General features: G+C 48.9%; 1 protein-coding gene across 2 annotated transcripts in view; it reads right to left on the bottom strand.

Moving 5' to 3' along the window:
- The window catches only part of LOC146788635 (putative cation-transporting ATPase 13A4), a 348,080-nt gene that overhangs the window by 118,935 nt on the left and 209,210 nt on the right, over positions 1–19,935 (bottom strand). For both annotated transcript variants that reach the window (XM_085635825.1, XM_085635826.1), the window contains exon 19: positions 890–1,047. In XM_085635825.1, the coding sequence (XP_085491951.1) occupies positions 890–1,047 (158 nt within the window). The remainder of the gene's footprint in view (positions 1–889; positions 1,048–19,935) is intronic.

Here is a 19,935-nt window from a genome sequence, read left to right as displayed (position 1 = left end):
GGTTCGTCACTGTTTGTGACGTACTGGTGGTGCTTGTTACTGCTCCATAATTACAAGGACAGGAAAAGCCACCCTGTGTGACTTTTCCTGTCCTTTTAAATACGGCCCCTTTACACGCAACACTTTGCGTGAAAGGGGCGTTCCATGGGTGTTGCTGTGGGTGTTCCCATGCAACACCCATGGAACAAGACACATCTCCAGATTTATGAGAAATCGTAAATCGGGAAATGCGTCAAAATGCTACGCCACCCTAGGGGTGGTGCAGCGAGGTGCAACTAGGAGACATTTTTCATAACTCATTGTTTTTGTCTTGTTGTGAGTCTGCATCTATTCTAATGAAGGCAGTTACCAGAGTGGCAAACTCCGTTTTAAGAGTACAACCTAACATGTTGTTTAAAAAGGCGAAGCTCTTCTCCCAGAATGTTTTGACTTTGGGACAGTAATATATGAGATGGGCCAGGTCCCCCTTTCCCTTATTACAATTCCAGCACTGGTCATTGGTGTTCAGTCCCAGGGTCGCCAGGCACGCTTGGAGGACAGTGATGCAAGGGTGCCTGCGCCGACACATGGCAGCTGCTTGTGCACCAGCTCAGGGCAGAGCACAAGAATGCAACATATTTTTGTAAGTATGTCTCATTCCTGTGCTCTAAAAGTGCCACAGCGTGGCACAGCAAAAGGTTTGCTTTGCCGCACTGCGGCACTTTCTTGTAAATCTGCCCCTTGTATCTATAAAAGCTATAGATAGAAGACCATCTAAACATATTCTCTACACATCACTCAACCCCCACATACTAACACGGATTGTGAATAAAAGTGTACAATTGAATTGGATATGATCCATTGATTAATCTATATCTTGGTCATATGAAATCTTTCAAATAAATCTTACGTCATGCGCATCTCCGTTCGGATGATGGTCCTTCATCGATTTCCATGTAATGGAGGCGGGGTGGGATCTACCCGGTGCCTCCGCTTCCACCACAACCACCTTCCCAGAGACCAGCCCGGAATCCTTGGCAACAGTAACTGCTGTCTGAAGGTTGTCCCCTAGAGAAGAGGGATTGTGGTTGTAGAGTTAACTAGTTTCTTCTCATTACAAGGTGTCTGAAGTCATTCTGGGTAGTAATGTCCTGGACTCTAACAGAGGCTTAATCACAGGCATCCATCCACTCAAGCGAACAAGAATACTTTGCTGGCAAGACTAAGAATGCTTCTGTGAGCAACCAAAGGATGGGGGATGGGACATCAGCCAATGATTCATTGAGAGTGGAAGCATGCTGGCAGCCTCACCAGAGAGCACACTGTCAGCTCTCTTTACAGAGGTACTCAGTAGAGAAGTACCCAATGGAGCTGTCTGTCTCTCTCAAATTACATTAGGTTGTGTCATATTTACAAACAGGGTTTAGGTTTTATCATGTGAGAAACAGATCACCTATTCCAAGTTTTTTCCCACAAAATAATCCTTTCACTTACCACACCGAAACCCGCATGTCATGGTAATTACAGGGCATTTTTCGCCATTCCAATTTCATCAGGTTTGACCTGCTGCAATTAAATGCGGGGTACAAATAGTGTTGCACCAGGTAATTTCTGGGTGAAACGTGTTGAATTTTCAGGGACAGTCGTAATCAGGCCTGCTGAGCAATGTCAAGCCAGAATCACCAAATGAGTAATGAACAATGCACCAGGCATGCACACCTTCACCATTTTACTTACAAATCATGAAAACAACATTATTTGGTAATTTAATTTCAATTTATTTAAAAAATGTTTATAAAAATGTAACACCAACTTCAATCAGGAATGGTTAGAGGAGCGCTCTGCATAAAAAGATTAATACGCTAAATCCAGAATCCCAAAAATGTATTCTATACACCCAATTAAACAAACAGTAAATCAACAAAAATAGCAAAGGAGGGGTCAAAATAATGGAAATAATCAGAAAAATCTGCGTACTGCCTCAGGGAAAACAGTCCACTCTTCAAGCAAACGTGAAGCAAGGAGCCCAGCTGAAGAGGTCATTGCAGAATCCAATGCAGAAGAAATGGGGGACCAGGATCCTGGTCACTAGGAGATCTGTATGAGGAAAGCCACTTCAGAAACCACAGCGACCAAGAAGATAATGAAACAAAAAGAACCAACTATGGAAATGGATAGTCACAAATTGGCATTGATGTCTGAAAAACTCTAAATCTCACAAAGGGTACTGTCCATCCTGTGCTCATGCTCTGTATGTTCATGATAAGATTAAATAAGATAGGTGTGGTCTCCCTTAAGCTGTCTAGGTTCTGCAGGAGATCTCTCCACCCTCCTCGAATGAAAGCCTAGAGCAGGCAGGGGTCCATGAAGCTTTGCTGTGTTTTTGTTGAGCTCCCGCTGAAGCCGTAGGTTTTGTAACAAGAAGCTCTGAGTTGAACAAAGCTGGATTTTACAGTTCACAGGGTCGCATCACTGCGGGGATAGATTTGCCACCTAAAGTTCTACCTTAGAGTTTGCCACTGTTTGGGTTCTCAAAATCCTCCACTGGAGCAAAGCAAGAAGCTGTGGGTAGGCAAAGTTTCATGAGGACGGATACTTTTATCATGCGGACCCCTCTGAATCCATATTCACTGTTGCAAAAATCTCTGCGCAGGACTCCCCTGGTTTTCTTGCTTGTCTACTGTGCGACCTCTGCAGGCGAGTCTCAGCATCTTGCCCTCATCCTCTGGAGGACAGAAAAGGATTAAGTCCCACTTTTCTTCAACTGCTGCTAAAGATCTTCCTGGTCAGTCCTGTAGCCCTCAGGCTTTCAAGTCGGGCAACTTCTAGACATCAGGTCTCTCTCCAGCCAGAGCAGGTACAAGGTCTAAACCTCTGTAGTCAACTGGGCCATTGGAGTCATGAGCCGTTGTGCTTTTTCTATTTCTGTTTTTTCTAAAACCGGTCCCAGGATGCTTGTTGCCAGTCCAGAGAAGAGCTGGCTTGGTAGTTCGGGCTGGACGGTTCCCATGAGGCACAGGGTCAAGACTCATTTGCATTTGGCTGTGTCTAAACTGGGGTGGCGTAGTGAGCTAAAGAACGATGATGGATCCAACCCTGATCTGTGACTGGGTGTGAGTTTTTGAAAAGTTTCAGCGCTCCGTCCATCATCTCCTTGTGTTTGCTTTGTTTGACCTAAGTTGGCAGGGTGTGCCCAGACGTCGGTGCTTTGCTCACTTTGCCACTGGATTCAGCCTGGCTGATGAGGGGTGTTAGCCCGAAACCGGTCCAGGGAAGACATGGCTTGGCAGTTCGGGCTGGACTATTCCCATGAGGCAATGGGTCAAGACTGATTTGCATATGGCTGTGTCTGAACTGGGGTGGCGAAGTGAGTTAAGGATCTATGATGGATTCAACCCAGATCTGTGCCTGGGGGTGAGTGTTTGAAAAGTTTCAACGCTCTGTCCATCATCTCATTGTGTTTGCTTTATACTGAGTGGGGTGCCAGCCTTATAATGTGCATTGGCTAATGATTGGCCCCTCGTCTATTTAGATTCAGATCACTGACAGAATATCGGAACCAGAAATATTGCGTGAACAGAATATCGTGTGAAAAATATTGAGAATCAAAATATCGAGAAGGTAAATCATATAGGTAAGTATAGATTAACTGTTCTTCACTCCACATTTACATGCCTATGAGAAATATATTTTGCCACGGTATATATATGTGGAGTTATATATATGGTAAAACTTTACTCACTTTATTCACCCTCCTCCCTCTGTCGGGCCAAGGACTGGTTGACAGTTGAGTCACCGAGTGCGTCAAGGGGGCGTACCATGGGCGCTACCAGCCACGGTTTCAGACTCAGTGTCCTGTCTACCAAAAGCAGTAGATAGAGCTTGCACCAAAAATTGCGCCTCCTTGAGGCAGGAGGTAACAAGGAGATGTTTTTGTATTTCTCCTAATGTTTCCCACATTGCATGTGTTCTGCAGTATGTCTAAGGATGCTATTTTGGAACAGAAGGGGGCACTTTCAGTACAAAACCTGCGCCAGATATTACCAAACTTCTATGCGCTAGGGTGCAAAGGTGTGCTCATAGCGCGTGACAGCCTGTTTGCTGTTGAAGGAAATGTATAAAATAAACACATCTAGAAAATCCAACTTATGAGAATATAATGCAACCACAAACCCAAGCAGAAAATACTCAGATGTTTGAGGTTAAAAAACAGTTTAGGCCAAAATCTTGCACTGAATAAGGTGAAAAGTTCACTTGAGAAGACACTGGAGTAGGAAGGGTTTTCAGTTAAGTAAGTTTCATGTTTAGTGACCTTACAAGCATTAACGATTATGACATAAACATTTACTGGCAGGCTTCCAAAGAGATCGTGGCCTGATCAGACGCTCGATGCGGGGAGGCGAGTCCGCTCAGAGCACGCGGAGGTCCAAGGGGCCTGAAAGACAATGGGTGCAGGGAAGTAAATCAGCTCTGAGCACACAGAGGCCTGCGGTGCACAATCCTGAAAGCACGAGCTTCACTTACATTATAATTACCATGAAGGCACGTGCATTCACGAGCAGAAGAATGCTTCCGATGAAGAACATGCCATGGATTGGGTCAGAATCTGTGGTTACGGGGTCACGGGTCTCCGAGGGGCATATTTACAAGCCCCTTGCGTCATTTTTGCGCCGCAGTTTAGTCACTTTTTGTGACGCAGCAGCAGCGTAAAAATGCGGCTCATTTACAACGTGACGCATCTAGGGAGATGTGTCACGTTGTAAAGCTCTGCGTCACATTATACCTGCGTCAGGTATAATGTCTGCAGGGTGGGCGTTCCGTCGCAGGAAGCCCCATAAAAGTGACGCAGTGAAATCTACAAGATTTCACTGCGCCACTTCTATGACGCCACTGACGCAGCACAATGAGGATAGGCATCCCCCTGCATTGCTGGAGTTGCGTCGTGCTTGCGACACGACTCCAGCAATGAGTGACTTTTACGTCAACAGATGCGTCAGAAATTCTGTCAATCCTTGCGCCATGGTGCGCCATATTGTAAATACGGCGCATCCATATTGGCACAAGGGTTTCTCAAAGTGGCGCAGGGAAAGTGACGCATCTTCATAGATGCGTCACTTTCTTGTAAATCTGCCCCCGAGTGTTTTTGTCTTAAATCTGTAACTTGTAAATCAATTAGAGGCAGATGCCCTTGCGCCACTTTTGCGCCACCGGTGCGTCACTTTTGTGATGCAGCGGCGGCGTAAACCATGCGCCACGTTGCGCCCCATTTACAACGTGATGCATCTAGGGAGATGCGTCACGTTGTAAAGCCCTGCGCCACATGAAACCTGCATCAGGTTTCATGTGGGCGTTCCAGCGCAGGGGGGGCGTTCCGGCGCATCTACAAGATTTCACGCAGTCACTTTTCCGACGCTGGTGCGCCAAATCCTTGCGACTGCTTCAAGCAGGCGTAAGGTCTGACGCACCATGTTAGGGATAGGGCAGGTTGGAACAGTGCTGGAGTTGCGTCACGCTTGCGACAGAACTTCAGCACTACGCCAACATTACACCAGCAGATGCGTCACGCATCTGCTTATCCTTGCACCACGATGCACCGCATTGTAAATGCGCCGCATCAGCGGTGGCGCAAGGGCAAACTTGCGTGACGCATCTTCCCTGGCGCATCCTTGCTGATTTGCAGGGATGCACCAGGCAACGTAAATCTGCCCCTTATTGTTTACTGTTGTGATAAACCATTGTACAATCGAGTATAAAAAGAGCTGCCTGCGAGAAGCAAATGGAGAAAGACTGAGGTGCCGTCCGTGCTGTGTGTGTTGGAGGTCTTTCTACCTGTCGCAACAGATAGTTTTTTTTAATTTGTTTTTTTATTTCGGGACAAATATAGCAGCAATAGACAGTACGATCACATACAGAATACATATGGTTTATAGATCAAGTTGCAGACGTGGGGCAAATACTTGGTTGCGACATTTAGTTAATGCTGTCTTTGCATATGCTGTGTCATTATTCCATTTTTGGGAGTGTTTTAGACACCCCGCAACATTGCGCACCAGTGCTGCGGAAGAGATCACCAGCACCATGTCTGAGTAGATGTGGTTCTGCGATGTTCTGTCCGGCAAGAGTCACATCGGCCAGCAGCCTTGCTTGCTGAGTTGCGTTAAACCACTTTTGAAGAAATCTGCCTCTTAGACTAATTGTGAAAGTGAATTTCAATAATTGCTTTGTTCTATTATCTTATATTTGTGAACGGAGGATATTTGTCAAATGGGGGCATATTTTCAAGGCAGGCGATAAAATTATCGCCGCTTTAGCGGCAGAAAACTGCCGCTAGAACGGCGCTAATGGGCTTGATAATATGCTCTATGGAATTCCAATTGAAGCCCATGTTAGATGTGAAGGACGTCTAACCTGAACTTCATATGGAATTCCATAGAGCATATTATCAAGCCCATTATCGCCGTTTTAGCGGCAGTTTTATCGCGTGGCTTGATAATATGCCCCTTAGTTCGCATAGGTGGTTAGGAACAGAATTAATTTTTTTCAGATTTAAAACACATCTGCCTAATTGAGTTTGTATCTTTTTTGTAAGTGATATATGCGTTTTTGGAGGGGATGATATGCTCAGTCTAAGAGTGTATAAAAGGTTTAGCTGCCATTATTCCTCGGATGAAGCAAAGGGAACATTATATGAGGGCAAATAATTAGTGAAGATATGTCTTAGTAACACAGGCAATTTCTTTCTCAAGATGTGATTTAGAATTCAAGAGCAGTCCTGACCTCTGACTGCAGAGACTGGATCAGGACATCAAAGAAGGCCATGGACAAGAGCAGTCCTGACCTCTGACTGCAGAGACTGGATGAGGGCATCAAAGAAGGCCATGGACAAGAGCAGTCCCGACCTCTGACTGCAGAGACTGGATTAGGGCATCAAAGAAGGCCATGCAAAAGAGCAGTCCTGACCTCTGACTGCAGAGACTGGATTAGGGCATCAAAGAAGGCCATGGACAAGAGCAGTCCTGACCTCTGGCTGCAGAGACTGGATCAGGGCATCAAAGAAGGCCATGGACAAGAGCAGTCCTGAACTCTGACTGCAGAGACTGGATTAGGGCATCAGAGAAGGCCATGGACAAGAGCAGTCCTGACCTCTGACTGCAGAGACGGGATTAGGGCATCAAGAAGGCCATGGACAAGAGGAGTCCTCACCTCTGACTGCAGAGACTGGATTAGGGCATCAAAGAAGACCATGGACAAGAGCAGTCCTGACCTCTGACTGCAGAGACTGGATTAGGGCATCAGAGAAGGCCATGGACAAGAGCAGTCCTGACCTCTGACTGCAGGGACGGGATTAGGGCATCAAGAAGGCCATGGACAAGAGCAGTCCTCACCTCTGACTGCAGAGACTGGATTAGGGCATTAAGGAAGGCCACGGACAAGAGCAGTCCTGACCTCTGGCTGCAGAGACAGGATTAGGGCATCAAAGAAGGCCATGGACAAGTGCAGTCCTGACCTCTGACTGCAGAGACTGGATTAGGGCATCAGAGAAGGCCATGGACAAGAGCAGTCCTGACCTCTGACTGCAGAGACTGGATGAGGGCTTCAAAGAAGGCCATGGACAAGAGCAGTCCTGACCTCTGACTGCAGAGACTGGATGAGGGCATCAAAGAAGGCCATGGACAAGAGCAGTCCTGACCTCTGACTGCAGAGATGGGATTAGGGCATCAAGAAGGCCATGGACAAGAGCAGTCCTGACCTCTGACTGCAGAGACTGGATTAGGGCATCAAAGAAGGCCATGGACAAGAGCAGTCCTGACCTCTGACTGCAGCGACTGGATTAGGGCATCAAAGAAGGCCATGGACAAGAGCAGTCCTGACCTCTGGCTGCAGAGACTGGATCAGGGCATCAAAGAAGGCCATGCACAAGAGCAGTCCTGACCTCTGACTGCAGAGACTGGATTAGGGCATCAAAGAAGGCCATGGACAAGAGCTGTCCTGACCTCTGACTGCAGAGACTGGATTAGGGCATCAAAGAAGGCCATGGACAAGAGCAGTCCTGACCTCTGGCTGCAGAGACTGGATCAGGGCATCAAAGAAGGCCATGCAAAAGAGCAGTCCTGACCTCTGACTGCAGAGACTGAATTAGGGCATCAAAGAAGGCCATGGACAAGAGCAGTCCTGACCTCTGACTGCAGAGACTGGATTAGGGCATCAAAGAAGGCCATGGACAAGAGCAGTCCTGGTCTCTGGCTGCAGAGACTGGATTAGGGCATCAAAGAAGGCCATGGCAAGAGCAGTCCTGACCTCTGGCTGCAGAGACTGGATCAGGGCATCAAAGAAGGCCATGGACAAAAGCAGTCCTGAACTCTGACTGCAGAGACTGGATTAGGGCATCAGAGAAGGCCATGGACAAGAGCAGTCCTGACCTCTGACTGCAGAGACGGGATTAGGGCATTAAGAAGGCCATGGACAAGAACAGTCCTCACCTCTGACTGCAGAGACTGGATTAGGGCATCAAAGAAGACCATGGACAAGAGCAGTCCTGACCTCTGATTGCAGAGACTGGATTAGGGCATCAGAGAAGGCCATGGACAAGAGCGATCCTGACCTCTGACTGCAGAGACTGGATTAGGGCATCAGAGAAGGCCATGGACAAGAGCAGTCCTGACCTCTGACTGCAGGGACGGGATTAGGGCATCAAGAAGGCCATGGACAAGAGCAGTCCTCACCTCTGACTGCAGAGACTGGATTAGGGCATTAAGGAAGGCCACGGACAAGAGCAGTCCTGACCTCTGACTGCAGAGACTGGATCAGGGCATCAAAGAAGGCCATGGACAAGAGCAGTCCTGACCTCTGACTGCAGAGACTGGATTAGGGCATCAAAGAAGGCCATGGATAAGAGCAGTCCTGATCTCTGACTGCAGGGACTGGATAAGGGCATCAAGAAGGCCATGGACAAGAGCAGTCCTGACCTCTGACTGCAGAGACTGGATTAGGACATCAAAGAAGGCCATGGACAAGAGCAGGCCTGACCTCTGACTGCAGAGACTGGATTAGGGCATCAAGAAGGCCATGGACAAGAGCAGTCCTGACCTCTGACTGCAGAGACTGGATTAGGGCATCAAGAAGGCCATGGACAAGAGCAGTCCTGACCTCTGACTGCAGAGACTGGATTAGGGCATCAAAGAAGGCCATTGACAAGAGCAGTCCTGACCACTGGCTGCAGAGACTGGATCAGGGCATCAAAGAAGGCCATGCACAAGAGCAGTCCTGACCTCTGACTGCAGAGACTGGATTAGGGCATCAAAGAAGGCCATGGACAAGAGCAGTCCTGACCTCTGACTGCAGAGACTGGATTAGGGCATCAAAGAAGGCCATGGACAAGAGCAGTCCTGACCTCTGGCTGCAGAGACTGGATCAGGGCATCAAAGAAGGCCATGCACAAGAGCAGTCCTGACCTCTGACTGCAGAGACTGGATTAGGGCATCAAAGAAGGCCATGGACAAGAGCAGTCCTGACCTCTGACTGCAGAGACTGGATTAGGGCATCAAAGAAGGCCATGGACAAGAGCAGTCCTGGTCTCTGGCTGCAGAGACTGGATTAGGGCATCAAAGAAGGCCATGGACAAGAGCAGTCCTGACCTCTGACTGCAGAGATTGGACTAGGGCATCAGAGAAGGCCATGGACAAGAGCAGTCCTGACCTCTGACTGCAGAGACGGGATTAGGGCATCAAGAAGGCCATGGACAAGAGCAGTCCTCACCTCTGTCTGCAGAGACTGGATTAGGGCATTAAGGAAGGCCACGGACAAGAGCAGTCCTGACCTCTGACTGCAGAGACTGGATTAGGGCATCAGAGAAGGCCATGGACAAGAGCAGTCCTGACCTCTGACTGCAGAGACAGGATTAGGGCATCAAGAAGGCCATGGACAAGAGCAGTCCTCACCTCTGACTGCAGAGACTGGATTAGGGCATAAAAGAAGACCATGGACAAGAGCAGTCCTGACCTCTGACTGCAGAGACTGGATTAGGGCATCAGAGAAGGCCATGGACAAGAGCAGTCCTGATCTCTGACTGCAGAGACTGGATTAGGGCATCAAAGAAGGCCATGGACAAGAGCAGTCCTGACCTCTGACTGCAGAGACTGGATTAGGGCATCAAAGAAGGCCATGGATAAGAGCAGTCCTGATCTCTGACTGCAGAGACTGGATTAGGGCATCAAGAAGGCCATGGACAAGAGCAGTCCTGACCTCTGACTGCAGAGACTGGATTAGGGCATCAAAGAAGGCCATGGACAAGAGCAGGCCTGACCTCTGACTGCAGAGACTGGATTAGGGCATCAATAAGGCCATGGACAAGAGCAGTCCTGACCTCTGACTGCAGAGACTGGATTAGGGCATCAAAGAAGGCCATTGACAAGAGCAGTCCTGATCTCTGACTGCAGAGACTGGATTAGGGCATCAAAGAAGGCCATGGACAAGAGCAGTCCTGACCTCTGACTGCAGAGACTGGATTAGGGCATCAAAGAAGGCCACGTACAAGAGCAGTCCTGACCTCTGACTGCAGAAACTGGATTAGGGCATCAAGGAAGGCCATGGACAAGAGCAGTCCTGAACTCTGACTGCAGAGACTGGATTAGGGCATCAAAGAAGGCCATGGACAAGAACAGTCCTGACCTCTGACTGCAGAGACTGGATCAAGGCATCAAAGAAGGCCATGGACAAGAGCAATCCTGGTCTCTGGCTGCAGAGACTGGATAGGGCATTAAGGAATGCCACGGACAAGAGCAGTCCTGACCTCTGACTGCAAAGACTGGATTAGGGCATCAAAGAAGGCCATGGACAAGAGCATTCCTGACCTCTGACTGCAGAGACTAGATTAGGGCATCAAAGAAGGCCATGGACAAGAGCAGTCCTGACCTCTGACTGCAGAGACTGGATTAGGGCATCAAGGAAGGCCATGGACAAGAGCAGTCCTGACCTCTGACTGCAGAGACTGGATTAGGGCATCAAAGAAGGCCATGGACAAGAGCAGTCCTGACCTCTGACTGCAGAGACTGGATTAGGGCATCAAAGAACGCCATGGACAAGAGCAGGCCTGACCTCTGACTGCAGAGACTGGATTAGGGCATCAAAGAAGGCCATGGACAAGAGCAGTCCTGACCTCTGTCTGCAGAGACTGGATTAGGGCATCAAAGAAGGCCATGGACAAGAGCAGTCCTGGTCTCTGGCTGCAGAGACTGGATTAGGGCATTAAGGAATGCCACGGACAAGAGCAGTCCTGTCCTCTGACTGCAGAGACTGGATTAGGGCATCAAAGAAGGCCATGGACAAGAGCAGTCCTGGTCTCTTGGGGCAGAGACTGGATTAGGGCATTAAGGAATGCCACGGACAAGAGCAGTCCTGACCTCTGACAGCAGAGACTGGATTAGGGCATCAGAGAAGGCCATGGACAAGAGCATTCCTGACCTCTGACTGCAGAGACTAGATTAGGGCATCAAAGAAGACCATGTACAAGAGCAGTCCTGACCTCTGACTGCAGAGACTGGATTAGGGCATCAGAGAAGGCCATGGACAAGAGCAGTCCTGATCTCTGACTGCAGAGACTGGATTAGGGCATCAAAGAAGGCCATGGACAAGAGCAGTCCTGACCTCTGACTGCAGAGACTGGATTAGGGCATCAAAGAAGGCCATGGATAAGAGCAGTCCTGATCTCTGACTGCAGAGACTGGATTAGGGCATCAAGAAGGCCATGGACAAGAGCAGTCCTGACCTCTGACTGCAGAGACTGGATTAGGGCATCAAAGAAGGCCATGGACAAGAGCAGGCCTGACCTCTGACTGCAGAGACTGGATTAGGGCATCAATAAGACCATGGACAAGAGCAGTCCTGACCTCTGACTGCAGAGACTGGATTAGGGCATCAAAGAAGGCCATTGACAAGAGCAGTCCTGATCTCTGACTGCAGAGACTGGATTAGGGCATCAAAGAAGGCCATGGACAAGAGCAGTCCTGACCTCTGACTGCAGAGACTGGATTAGGGCATCAAAGAAGGCCACGTACAAGAGCAGTCCTGACCTCTGACTGCAGAAACTGGATTAGGGCATCAAGGAAGGCCATGGACAAGAGCAGTCCTGAACTCTGACTGCAGAGACTGGATTAGGGCATCAAAGAAGGCCATGGACAAGAACAGTCCTGACCTCTGACTGCAGAGACTGGATCAAGGCATCAAAGAAGGCCATGGACAAGAGCAATCCTGGTCTCTGGCTGCAGAGACTGGATAGGGCATTAAGGAATGCCACGGACAAGAGCAGTCCTGACCTCTGACTGCAAAGACTGGATTAGGGCATCAAAGAAGGCCATGGACAAGAGCATTCCTGACCTCTGACTGCAGAGACTAGATTAGGGCATCAAAGAAGGCCATGGACAAGAGCAGTCCTGACCTCTGACTGCAGAGACTGGATTAGGGCATCAAGGAAGGCCATGGACAAGAGCAGTCCTGACCTCTGACTGCAGAGACTGGATTAGGGCATCAAAGAAGGCCATGGACAAGAGCAGTCCTGACCTCTGACTGCAGAGACTGGATTAGGGCATCAAAGAACGCCATGGACAAGAGCAGGCCTGACCTCTGACTGCAGAGACTGGATTAGGGCATCAAAGAAGGCCATGGACAAGAGCAGTCCTGACCTCTGACTGCAGAGACTGGATTAGGGCATCAAAGAAGGCCATGGACAAGAGCAGTCCTGGTCTCTGGCTGCAGAGACTGGATTAGGGCATTAAGGAATGCCACGGACAAGAGCAGTCCTGACCTCTGACTGCAGAGACTGGATTAGGGCATCAAAGAAGGCCATGGACAAGAGCAGTCCTGGTCTCTGGCTGCAGAGACTGGATTAGGGCATTAAGGAATGCCACGGACAAGAGCAGTCCTGACCTCTGACTGCAGAGACTGGATTAGGGCATCAGAGAAGGCCATGGACAAGAGCATTCCTGACCTCTGACTGCAGAGACTAGATTAGGGCATCAAAGAAGGCCATGGACAAGAGCAGTCCTGACCTCTGAATGCAGAGACTGGATTAGGGCATCAAGGAAGGCCATGGACAAGAGCAGTCCTGACCTCTGACTGCAGAGACTGGATTAGGGCATCAAAGAAGGCCATGGACAAGAGCAGTCCTGACCTCTGACTGCAGAGACTGGATTAGGGCATCAAAGAACGCCATGGACAAGAGCAGGCCTGACCTCTGACTGCAGAGACTGGATTAGGGCATCAAAGAAGGCCATGGACAAGAGCAGTCCTGACCTCTGACTGCAGAGACTGGATTAGGGCATCAAAGAAGGCCATGGACAAGAGCAGTCCTGGTCTCTGGCTGCAGAGACTGGTTTAGGGCATTAAGGAAGGCCACGGACAAGAGCAGTCCTGACCTCTGACTGCAGAGACTGGATTAGGGCATCAAAGAAGGCCATGGACAAGAGAAGTCCTGACCTCTGACTGCAGAAACTGGATTAGGGCATCAAGGAAGGCCATGGACAAGAGCAGTCCTGAACTCTGACTGCAGAGACTGGATTAGGGCATCAAAGAAGGCCATGGACAAGAACAGTCCTGACCTCTGACTGCAGAGACTGGATCAGGGCATCAAAGAAGGCCATGGACAAGAGCAATCCTGGTCTCTGGCTGCAGAGACTGGATAGGGCATTAAGGAATGCCACGGACAAGAGCAGTCCTGACCTCTGACTGCAAAGACTGGATTAGGGCATCAAAGAAGGCCATGGACAAGAGCATTCCTGACCTCTGACTGCAGAGACTAGATTAGGGCATCAAAGAAGGCCATGGACAAGAGCAGTCCTGACCTCTGACTGCAGAGACTGGATTAGGGCATCAAGGAAGGCCATGGACAAGAGCAGTCCTGACCTCTGACTGCAGAGACTGGATTAGGGCATCAAAGAAGGCCATGGACAAGAGCAGTCCTGACCTCTGACTGCAGAGACTGGATTAGGGCATCAAAGAACGCCATGGACAAGAGCAGGCCTGACCTCTGACTGCAGAGACTGGATTAGGGCATCAAAGAAGGCCATGGACAAGAGCAGTCCTGACCTCTGACTGCAGAGACTGGATTAGGGCATCAAAGAAGGCCATGGACAAGAGCAGTCCTGGTCTCTGGCTGCAGAGACTGGATTAGGGCATTAAGGAATGCCACGGACAAGAGCAGTCCTGACCTCTGACTGCAGAGACTGGATTAGGGCATCAAAGAAGGCCATGGACAAGAGCAGTCCTGCCCTCTGACAGCAGAGACTGAATTAGTGCATCAAAGAAGGCCATGGACAAGAGCAGTCCTGACCTCTGACTGCAGAGACTGGATTAGGGCATCAAAGAAGGCCATGGACAAGAGCAGTCCTGACCTCTGACTGCAGAGACTGGATTAGGGCATCAAAGAAGGCCATGGACAAGAGCAGTCCTGACCTCTGACTGCAGAGACTGGATTAGGGCATCAAAGAACGCCATGGACAAGAGCAGGCCTGACCTCTGACTGCAGAGACTGGATTAGGGCATCAAAGAAGGCCATGGACAAGAGCAGTCCTGACCTCTGACTGCAGAGACTGGATTAGGGCATCAAAGAAGGCCATGGACAAGAGCAGTCCTGGTCTCTGGCTGCAGAGACTGGTTTAGGGCATTAAGGAAGGCCACGGACAAGAGCAGTCCTGACCTCTGACTGCAGAGACTGGATTAGGGCATCAAAGAAGGCCATGGACAAGAGCAGTCCTGACCTCTGACTGCAGAGACTGGATTAGAGCATCAAAGAACGCCATGGACAAGAGCAGGCCTGACCTCTGACTGCAGAGACTGGATTAGGGCATCAAAGAAGGCCATGGACAAGAGCAGTCCTGGTCTCTGGCTGCAGAGACTGGATTAGGGCATTAAGGAAGGCCACGGACAAGAGCAGTCCTGCCCTAGACAGCAGAGGCTCATTTAAAAACCAACTAGAGGCCATTCGACGAAAGGGTACAATATTCCACCTCTCAATGAAGCCCTTGAAGAAAGTCCTCCCTGATCGGTCATTGGGTCCCCTTTTACAGGTGATTAGAGCACGTTTACAGCCTATGCTCACATACGGCAGCGAACCAATGCAAGGGAAAGACGCCACGGTTTTAGACAAAACTATCAGTCAAGCTTACAGGGCAATTTTCCATCTGCCTAACTACGTCTCCCCTGCCCAGATTCGACTCGAATTCGGACTCCAGAGACAAACGGTGGAGAGGAGAGGCGCCTACATAAAAAGCTGGCGAAAAATCAGAGGCGCCGAGCAAGGATCCTTAAACGCCCATCTTTGGACCGAACTCTCCATCCGAGAGAACTCTCCCGCTAGGAAGTATTTAAACGAATCCCTGGAGTCCCTGGGATTAACAAACCTCTGGGAGTCATCTACAGACATCAAAAGCTTCAAAAACGTTGTTACAAAAGTAACCAAAATGATATCATCAATAGATGATAAAGAAATTCTGGCCAAGAGGGCCCATGGATGGTCAGTGTTGAAAGACTACAACGCTCTGAAACCGCAGGATTACCTGAAAACGGGCCTTACGCAGGCGACAAAAAAAAAAAATTTTAACTTGCGTCTAGGCATCCTACCAATACTACCCCACTTGCCACCTTGGAAAAGGGGAACAGAAGTCCATCTCTGCCGACTTTGTTGAGCAGGGAAAGAGGACCTTATACACATAATCTGCATTTGCCCAATCTTGATGGACATAAGGCGCTCTTTACTTCGAACTTCATGGAATCAAAAGGGCATAAGAAGCTGCAGGCAAGCTGTGATGCTGTGCTTCAATCCAGTTGAAACTCAGCTAAACTGCAGACTGACAAAGTACTTTGACATAGTGGCTAGAAGACTTCTGAACTATCCACACGGCTCGCTTAATGAACAGCAAGCAACAGCACCTCAACCCAATAAAGGACAGCGGGTTACTCACTTGCCAAGTTAAAGCTTCGACTGGCAAACCAAGTCACCTTGACTTTATAAACTTACAAATGGACAATACCAAAAAGTAATGAGACTTTTATGATTTTATTGAAAACAATCATTTTTCTTTTAAACTCGCATTACAAATGTATATAAGGCCTAATATGTACTCTTTTGAAGTTTTTATATTGTGAATTTTTATTAATTGTACAATAAACTAAACTCAAACTCTGACAGCAGAGACTGAATTAGTGCATCAAAGAAGGCCATGGACAAGAGCAGTCCTGACATCTGGCTGCAGAGACTGGATTAGGGCATCAAAGAAGGCCATGGACAAGAGCAGTCCTGACCTCTGACTGCAGGGGAAACACCCATTACAACGACTCTGTTTTCACGCGCTGCCATCGCAACGCGGCTTTCACATCGCAGGAGGCTTGACACCGCATGCTTTTAGATCGCATGCTAGTAAAGCGCATGCACATTTACATCGCGAGCATTTAAATCGCAAGCAAGGCGAGGAGTCGGTAATTAGATAAATGCATTTGTCGGCTTGTCAAGATTTAGCTTATGAATTTGATGTAATCGCAGGCGGATTGTTTTCCCAAGCTGCGGAGGACTTTGCCTGCAGAAACTTTTCAAATATTTGGGGAAGGCATCCTGATTCGAGATAAACCCTTAACGGGCTCAAAACCGTAAATAGAAACACTGCAAAGTCGAAATGACAGCTGTAGGGACCGTGTGGTGTGCACCCATCAGCAGCACAGCAAACGCGAGGGGACCGATTGACTTGAATGGCATTTCCAAACATCCAAGCTCGCTCTTGCCGTGACGACTGTCGTGTTTTGTGTAACCATGGTTTCATTTCTGACAACAGACAAGGATGTCGGAGTGATCGGGCGAGAGACTTTGGACTTGGTGCAATCCCTTCCCCCTGTGGAAGACTGTGGAGAGTGCGGGCAAAAGACAGCTCAGTGGGCTAATGCATTTTTGCACAGATTTGTTTGTAAGATGTATGCCACAATCTTGAATCATGAAGGGGCTGACCTGGCCTTTCATTCTTCAATGACTGAGAAAACAGGAATCAAGATTGGCAAGGGCAAATAAGTAGGAAAGACGGCAGAATGTTCAATAGCCAAGTTTCAACACCAGATAATAGTCAGCAAAGACCCAAACATGCATGCTATCCCACCCAGGAGTGAGCCATGCCGCCATAGACAGCACTGTGACATGTGCTACTCGCCGAAAACACACGACCCACAAACATCAATACTACCGCTCCTTCTGGTTGACGCACAGAAGACACAGATTATGAAACTCTTTGTGACTTTTAGAGCAAGGCTTGCCGAAGTAGTAAGTATTCGCTGCTGCGGTCCTTCAGACTGTCGGCCCCTGGGCGGGAACTGACGTGTGGACGTGTCGAGTAGCACGAACCATGATGGGATCTGGAAAATGTATGTAATCCTTTCCTTTCAAACTCATCTTTATATTATATGTGTGTGCGGTGTGTTGACAACAGGTGCACTTAGGACTGGTTTAACTTCACCAACAAAAAGCTCATCTAAAGATAGCCACAACAGTTCCCCCCACCCCCCAGACAGCGAGGCACTGCCAATCCTCCTAAAGCTGGTAAAAATCTGTGACATCCATGTAGACAACGTTCATGTTCCAGAAGACACACCTGCAGCTGCTGATGCCCTACCAGCAATCCTTAACTTGCAAAAGGATGAGTGCTGGTGCTCAAAGCTCTTCTTAGAAGTGTGCAGCTGGTGCAACTGAATGTTGGCGCGACGAATACAGGGGTGTAGCTTCGGGCGGGTGGAGTTTGAGCACACCTCCTTTTCTTGCTCTCCGTAAATATCTGATGCTCTAAAAATGAAATAGAGGTGGGCAACACTGCCAATCACAGACTCAAATTAAGGACAGTGTACCAATTTATAGTGTAAAAATGACCCTAAATAAAACGCTTTATAAAGATGACAGAACTTGTTTACAGACAAACATGCAAATTAGCCTCTGTGGGAATACAGTGATTACTTGGGGACCCATGACATGTGTTTTGCTCAATCCAGACCCAAATGAAGTCTACTTAGCGTTAAATTGTTCCAGCACCAGAGTCGGCAAATACCATACGGTCAGTAAAGATTTCAGTCATAATTCGATAGATAGAACCTTTGTTTCACTGGTTCACCAATTAAGCACTTACAACAAATGCCTGACCGTGAGCTTACCCTCCTACTGAGAAGAAATACTATATGTAAGGGCTCCATTCCCGTCCACTATTATCAACAGGTTTTTCTAATCACTGTTATTCACTGCAGTTACATCACAGCACAGAGGAAAACCAAACTTGTTTTCCACTGCAGGGTCATATCACTCGTTAGCTCCCAAACGCTGTATGACACACACACCTCAGAGCATATCTGACGGTGTTGGAGCCAGCGGCACCAAAATACGCGTTGTAACGGCGAGCGATATTTCAGTGTGCGATCTAATGGATTTCGCAATTGGGTAAACAGCATTGGCGTTGAAACGCCGTGCGTTGGGAAAACTTGCGATGTTACAGTCTTTGCGATGTGGGAACCGCGTGGTAAAAGCACGCGTTGAAACGGTGTGCGATGTACTATCATACATCCGACTGCAGAGACTGGATTAGGGCATCAAGAAGGCCATGGACAAGAGCAGTCCTGACCTCTGACTGCAGAGACTGGATTAGGGCATCAAAGAAGGCCATGGACAAGAGCAGTCCTGACCTCTGGCTGCAGAGACTGGATCAGGGCATCAAAGAAGGCCATGGACAAGAGCTGTCCTGACCTCTGACTGCAGAGACTGGATTAGGGCATCAAAGAAGGCCATGGACAAGAGCAGTCCTGACCTCTGGCTGCAGAGACTGGATCAGGGCATCAAAGAAGGCCATGCAAAAGAGCAGTCCTGACCTCTGACTGCAGAGACTGAATTAGGGCATCAAAGAAGGCCATGGACAAGAGCAGTCCTGACCTCTGACTGCAGAGACTGGATTAGGGCATCAAAGAAGGCCATGGACAAGAGCAGTCCTGGTCTCTGGCTGCAGAGACTGGATTAGGGCATCAAAGAAGGCCATGGCAAGAGCAGTCCTGACCTCTGGCTGCAGAGACTGGATCAGGGCATCAAAGAAGGCCATGGACAAGAGCAGTCCTGAACTCTGACTGCAGAGACTGGATTAGGGCATCAGAGAAGGCCATGGACAAGAGCAGTCCTGACCTCTGACTGCAGAGACAGGATTAGGGCATTAAGAAGGCCATGGACAAGAACAGTCCTCACCTCTGACTGCAGAGACTGGATTAGGGCATCAAAGAAGACCATGGACAAGAGCAGTCCTGACCTCTGATTGCAGAGACTGGATTAGGGCATCAGAGAAGGCCATGGACAAGAGCGATCCTGACCTCTGACTGCAGAGACTGGATTAGGGCATCAGAGAAGGCCATGGACAAGAGCAGTCCTGACCTCTGACTGCAGGGACGGGATTAGGGCATCAAGAAGGCCATGGACAAGAGCAGTCCTCACCTCTGACTGCAGAGACTGGATTAGGGCATTAAGGAAGGCCACGGACAAGAGCAGTCCTGACCTCTGACTGCAGAGACTGGATCAGGGCATCAAAGAAGGCCATGGACAAGAGCAGTCCTGACCTCTGACTGCAGAGACTGGATTAGGGCATCAAAGAAGGCCATGGATAAGAGCAGTCCTGATCTCTGACTGCAGGGACTGGATAAGGGCATCAAGAAGGCCATGGACAAGAGCAGTCCTGACCTCTGACTGCAGAGACTGGATTAGGACATCAAAGAAGGCCATGGACAAGAGCAGGCCTGACCTCTGACTGCAGAGACTGGATTAGGGCATCAAGAAGGCCATGGACAAGAGCAGTCCTGACCTCTGACTGCAGAGACTGGATTAGGGCATCAAGAAGGCCATGGACAAGAGCAGTCCTGACCTCTGACTGCAGAGACTGGATTAGGGCATCAAAGAAGGCCATTGACAAG

Source organism: Triturus cristatus, chromosome 11, assembly GCF_964204655.1.
Source record: "Triturus cristatus chromosome 11, aTriCri1.1, whole genome shotgun sequence".
Taxonomy (NCBI): Eukaryota; Metazoa; Chordata; class Amphibia; order Caudata; family Salamandridae; genus Triturus; species Triturus cristatus.
Note: the sequence above shows the minus strand (reverse complement) of the source record. Positions and strands in the feature narration are given on the sequence as shown.